Source organism: Heterodontus francisci, chromosome 28, assembly GCF_036365525.1.
Source record: "Heterodontus francisci isolate sHetFra1 chromosome 28, sHetFra1.hap1, whole genome shotgun sequence".
In the NCBI taxonomy this organism is placed as follows: Eukaryota; Metazoa; Chordata; class Chondrichthyes; order Heterodontiformes; family Heterodontidae; genus Heterodontus; species Heterodontus francisci.
The window spans coordinates 20,517,235-20,523,862 of record NC_090398.1 but is presented as its reverse complement, the minus strand read 5'-3'; the positions used below and the strand labels follow the sequence as shown (position 1 = coordinate 20,523,862).

General features: G+C 46.3%; 1 protein-coding gene across 1 annotated transcript; it reads right to left on the bottom strand.

The window, feature by feature from the left end:
• Nucleotides 1-222: 222 nt before the first annotated feature.
• Nucleotides 223-5,809, bottom strand: LOC137345127 (probable G-protein coupled receptor 139). Its single transcript, XM_068008595.1, has 2 exons — nt 5,779-5,809; nt 223-1,133 (listed from the first exon to the last, which is right to left on the bottom strand). The coding sequence occupies exons 1-2, from the start codon at nt 5,807-5,809 to the stop codon at nt 223-225; spliced, it is 942 nt and encodes a 313-aa protein (XP_067864696.1).
• Between the last annotated feature and the right edge of the window lie 819 nt (nt 5,810-6,628).

The following is a 6,628-nucleotide window of genomic DNA, read 5'->3' as shown; positions in this document are numbered from 1 at the left end:
TCTTGGTTGCCCGTCGCCAAGCTCTGAACTCATGTGTTGTGAACCCGCCCCGGTAGTCTATTGGCTGTGGGTCGCTACTTAACTGTCACCCTGCTGCTCTTTGTCATGTGTGATCACCCATCATTGTATTCGGGTCATAGATCTGTCGGTTGCCTGTTGTCCCTCGTTGATCAATATTACAATTATGGAAGGGATTAAATGGGACCCGCCCCTCGGCTGCTCTCAGTTGCTTAGTTTATTCATTAATTGAATAATTGATGTAACTGGATATTTCACCATGTTCCTAATCTGCTCCCTGAACTTGGACTGAGTCACCGCATAAATAAATGTATTTGTGCAGCAACTGAAAAACCGCAGCATGTATGCAAATTTTCGAAACATATATTCAGATTCATTATAACGCCCGGGATCTGATCCTGTAATGATATAATAGAAGAAATGTATAACGTACACCAACCAGAGGAGCAAGAAGCTGCCCGATATGGTGAAAAGTAAAATAATCGATTTTCTTCTACTCTCTATCTCTTGGTCATTGCGATTCTCTCCTTTATTCTGACCCCTCAGTCCCTTACGGACTCGACTGGCCACTAAAATGTGTCTGACTGTCAGAGCGTTGAGCAACAGAATTAAAGCGAAGGGGAGCAATGGGGTTAAAACCGTATCAAACCAGTCAAGTCCCACCCATCCAGGATCAATATAATAGCTTGCCTTTAACGCACAGAACCATGGTATACTGTCCATTATCCATAAAGGTTCATATGCAAAGTAGAAGGGGACGTTTTTGACACAAAGCAGAATGCAGGTTGTTGCTAGAACCACCGCTGCCGTTTTCTCAGTGCAATATTTTGTTTTCAGCTTCTGGGAACAAATGGCAATAAATCGATCAAAGGTGAAAGTAACGGTGAACCAGACAGAAAATTCTGTGGCTGCACGAAACAGGACAGAGATAACAATACATACAGGGGTGATGACAAGGAAAGATTCTAGGAAATAAGAAAAAGCAACCCGCCACAGTAAGACCCCACTGATAATGAAAAGTAGATCCGTCATTGCCATGGCCACCAGGTATCGAGTGGTGCAGGTGGAGAGGCCGCAATTTCCCTGGGAGAGGATCACAATCGCCAGTAAATTAACTGTAAGAGAGAGAAGGGAAAGAGACTGGAAATTACTGATCAAATATTCTCTGCATCTGACAAAGACAATAAGGTCAGGAAATTTGCAGGTGGGATGGATGCGAGTCAGAGGTTTTTTTTATAAATCTTAACACTGACTCCTGCAGAAGGGAGGGCTTCAGATATCTGGACCATTGGGATCTCTTCAGGGACAGATGGGACTTGTACAAGAAGGACATGTTGCATCTAAACTGGATGGGCACAAATATCCTGGCTGCGAGGTTTGCAAGCATCACTCGGGAGGGTGAAAACTAGTGTGGGAGGGGTGTGGGAACCAGAGCAGTAGGACAGCAAGTGAAATAAATGAGGGGGAACTAGTAAATAAGGCCAGTAAGACTGAGAGGAAGAGCAGGCAAGGAGATGTTGCGGAGCACAGCGGGACTGGTGGTCTGAAGTGCACTTGTTTCAATGTGGGAAGTATAACAGGTAAGGCAGATGAACGTAGAGCTTGGATTAGTACTTGGAACGATGATATTGTTGCTATTATAGAGACTTGTTTGAGGGAAAGACAGGATTGGCAGCTAAATGTTCCAGGATTTAGAAGCTTCAAGCGGGATAGAGGTGGATGTAAAAGGGGTGGTGGTGTTGCATTACTTGTTAAGGAGAATATCACAGCTGTACTGCGGGAGGACACCTCGGAGGGGTCATGCAGCGAGGTAATATGGGTGGAGCTCAGGAATAGGAAGGGTGCAGTCCCAATAGCCAGCGGGAGGTAGAGGAGCAGATATTTAGACAGATTTTGGAAAGATGTAAAGGTAACAGGGTTGTAGTGGTGAGTGATTTTAACTTCCCCTATATTGACCGGGACTGACTTAGTGATCAGGGCTTGGATAGGGCAGAATTTGTAAGGAGCATCCAGAAGGGCTCCTTGAAACAATATGTAGATGGTCCAAATAGGGCTGGGGCTGTACTGGATCTGGTATTGGGGAATGAGCCCGGCCAGGTGTTCAAAGATTCAGTAGGGGAGCATTTTGGGAACAGTGTCCATAATTCCGTTAGTTTTAAGGTACTTGTAGATAAGGATAAGAGTAGTCCTCGGGTGAAGGTGCTAAATTGGGGGAAGGCAAATATTAACAATATTAGGCAGGAACTGAAGAATTTAGATCGGGGGAGGCTGTTTGAGGGTAAATCAACATCTGGCATGAGGGAGTCTTTCAAACGTCAGTTGATTAGAATCCAGGACCGGCATGTTCCTGTGAGGAAGAAGGATAAGTTTGGCAAGTTTCGGAAACCTTGGATAACGTGGGATATTGTGAGCCTAGTCAAAAAGAAAAAGGAAGCATTCGTAAGGGCTGGAAGGCTAGGAACAGATGAATCCCTTGAGGAATATAAAGACAGTAGAAAGGAAATTAAGCAAGGAGTCAGGACGGCTAAAAGGGGTCATGAAAAGTCATTGGCACACAGGATTAAGGAAAATCCCAAGGTTTTTTATCCGTATATAAAGAGCAAGTGGGTAACTAGGGAAAGGGCTGGCCCACTCAAGGACAGAGAAGGGAATCTATGTGTGGAGCGAGAGGAAATGGGCGAGGTGCTAAATGAGTACTTTGCAACAGTATCTACCAAAGAGAAGGACTTGGTGGATGATGGGCCTAGGGAAGGGAGTGTAGATAGTCTCAGTCATCACATTATCAAAAAGGAGGAGGTGTTGGGTGTCTTGCAAAGCGGTAAGGTAGATAAGTCCCCAGGGCCTGATGGGATAGACCCCAGAATACTTAGGGAGGGAAGGGAAGAAATTGCTGGGGCCTTGACAGAAATAGTTGCATCCTCATTGGCTACAGGTGAGCTCCCAGAGGAGTGGAGAATAGCCAATGTTGTTCCTTTGTTTAAGAAGGGTAGCAAAGATAATCCAGGAAATTTTAGGCCGATGAGCCTTACGTCAGTTTTAGGGAAATTATTAGAGAGGATTCTTTGGGACAGGATTTACTCCCATTTGGAAACAAACGAACTTATTAGCGAGAGGCAGCATGGTTTTGTGAAGGGGAGGTCGTGTCTCACTAACTTGATTGAGTTTTTCGAGGAAGTGACAAAGATGATTCATGAAGGTAGGGCAGTGGATGTTATCTATATGGACGTCAGTGAAGCCTTTGACAAGGTCCCTCATGGCAGACTGGTACAAAAGGTGAAATAACACAGGATCAGAAGTGAGCTGGCAAGATGGATAAAGAACTGGCTCTGTCATAGAAGACAGATTGTCGCAGTGGAAGGGTGCTTTTCTGAATGGAGGGATGTGACTAGTGGTGTTCTGCAGGGATCAGTGCTGGGACCTTTGCTGTTTGTAGTATATATAAATGATTTGGAGGAAAATGTAGCTGGTCTGATTAGTAAGTTTGCAGATGACACAAAGGTTGGTGGAGTTGCGGATAGTGATGAGGATTGTCAGAGGATACAGCAGGATACAGATCAGTTGGAGACTTGGGCGGAGAAATGGCAGATGGAGTTTAATCCGGAAAAATGTGACGTAATGCATTTTGGAACGTCTAATGCAGGTGGGAGGTATACAATAAATGGCAGAACCCTTAGGAGTATTGACAGGCAGAGAGATCTGGGCGTACAGGTCCACAGGTCACTGCAAGTGGCAACGCAGGTGGATAAGGTAGTCAATAAGGCATACGGCATGCTTGCCTTCATCGGTCGGGGCATAGACTATAAAAACTGGCAAGACATGCTGCAATTGTACAGAACTTTAGTTAGGCCACACTTAGAATATTGCGTGCCATTCTGTTTGCCACACTACCAGAAGGACGTGGAGGCTTTGGAGAGGGTACATAGGAGGTTGACCAGGATGTTGCCTGGTCTGGAGGGCATTAGCTATGAGGAGAGGTTGGATAAACTCGGATTGTTTTCACTGGAACGACGGAGGTGGAGGGACGACATGATAGAGGTTTACAAAGTTATGAGCGGCATGAACAGAGTGGATAGTCAGAAGCTTTTTCCCAGGGTGGAAGAATCAGTTACTAGGGGACATAGGTTTAAGGTGCAAGGGGCAACGTTTAGAGGGGATGTGCGAGGCAAGTCCTTTACACAGAGGGCAGTGACTGCTTGGAACTTGCTGCCAGTGGAAGTGGTGGAAGCAGGCACGATAGCGACTTTTAAGAGGCATTTTGACAAATACATGAATAGGATGGGAATAGAGGGATATGGGCCCCGGAAGTGCAGAAGGTTTTAGTTTACGCAGGCATCAAGTTCGGCAAAGACTTGGAGGGCCGAATGGCCTGTTCCTGTGCTGTACTGTTCTTTGTTCTTTCTTCTTTGATCCCAATGTACATGTGACCCACCAACTTCCGGGTTTATTGGAGTCAGTACAGGGGACGGACCGAGAACTGATCCCAGGAGTAGTGTTGGCAATTTAAATATTTTAATCATCCTGGGAGTCTCTGATGTAATCTGTTCTATAGATGCAAGTGTGGCGGCCAGGTTTCCCCGTTTATAACCGAAGCCACATTGAAAGACAGGCGAGATTGGCAATCAGAACCATCCACCACTCTGGGATGAAGCTGGTCGCTCTGTATTGGATCACTAGCAGCATCGGTTCACATGAAGAATAGACACTGCTCCCTAGCCCCTCCCCCACACACGCCCCCAACCCCAACCACAGGATTGAACACTGTCCGGGATTCGAACCCAGCACGGAATTATACCCTGCTATCCAGAACCGGACCTTCCATCGTGTCTTGGATCAAACATTTCCCTCACACTATCTGGGACAATGCTTCAGCATTGCAGACCCCTCCCCGGTGTTGAGGATCAGAAACTCCCCCTCGCCCTCATCCTCCCCATTCGCAGACCATCCTACACAATAGACGACTCCTCTCTGGGCTCGGGAATTGCTGGCTTAACGATCAAAATCTCACCTCCTGCAGTGTCGGTAGTTGTACAACCCCCAATATCACTCAATGAACCCCCTATCGGGTGGGAAGGATCTTGATAGCCGATCCTGAGATCTGCTCCAGCCTCCTTCGTGGAAGCCAAGCCCATCAATCGGCCTATTTCACGGTGGGGAACCCCACAACACAGAAGAGGCAGTCTGTGGAGTTAGAAATCTGAAACTCCTGTTACTACCTATCTCACACCCCTGTTGATATCGAGGCTTAAGCATTGTCGTGAAAACAAAATAGCGAAACAACAGTAAAGCTGATTAATTTGGAAACTGCTGAAAATATTCAGCACGTCGGGCAGTGTATGTGGGGAAAGAAGCAACAGTAAACTTTCATGTGAACGGTTATCCTCATAACTGGAAGAGACTGGAGATTATCTGTTTACAAGCAATCATACAGCCATTAAAAGTGGGATTTGGAGGAAAGAAAAAGAAATGGGAGATATCTGTCATTGGGTGGAGGACAGGAGTGATTCAGTGATAAAGGGATGATAGTGCAAGGCACATGGAACAATTAAAGAAACAGAGGATGGGTCCAGATGTGGTATGAATTGTCACAACAGAATAACAGAGCAAGAGGAGAGAGTTAAAAATCTAAAAAGAAAAGATGGCTCCAATTGCCCTGACAAGTGACAAGGAACCGGGGGGGTGCGGGGAGGTCCCAGTGGTGTGGATCAGCTGCCAGTTTAGTAACAGAAGGGGAAGTCCTTCCCAAGCACCAGCCTCACACACCCTGCAATTCCAGTGACTCAAGTGTAGCCATCCTTCATAACAGCATAAGCCATCTGAGGACGTTTGAGCGGTGGTTATAAGTGGAAGTTTTTAATCTCAGCGTTGGGTCCTACAGGCAATAAAATGCCAAATCAGAAAATCTGGTGCTGTTCCTTGGTGAGATTCCGTGGGCTATTGTAGGAGGTCGAGGATAGCAAGGTCTGAGTGCGATATAAAATTAACTTGACAAGCGACTGGAAGCTCAGGGTCATGATTGTGGACTGAATGGAGAGGTTTAGCAAAGTAATCACTCAATCTGCGTTTGCTCCCTTTCTGATGTACAGGAGACTCGATTGTGAGCACCGAATCCAGTTACAATGTAATATAGAAGTGCAAGCAGGGCCTTAGACATCGGGAAATGATGAGGTGAGAGGGCAGGTGTTACATCTACTATGCTTGCATGGAAAGGTATTCTTAAAAAAGAAACGGGTGTTGGGTGATTGAGGAGTCAACACGGGGGGACGGGAGGGGAGAAGCACATGCGGTTGTTGATGAGCTTTGCTGGATTTGGCAGAAATGTTGGAGGATGATGCTTTGAATGTGGAGGATGATGAGTTGGAAGTTGAGGACAAGGACAAGCTGACCTTGGTTCTGGAAGGGAGGGGATGGGGTGAAGCCAGTGACATGGGAAATGGGAAGGACATGGTCCAGAGCTCTGTTAGTCACAATGGAGAGGAATTCTCGGTTGAGGAAAAACGAAGGCATTTCAAAAGCACTGGTGTGAAAGCCAGCATCATCGCAACAGATGGAGCAGAGGTGTAAAAAACTTGGAGAATGGAACAGAGGTTTCCCAGGAAGGAGGGCTGGAGGA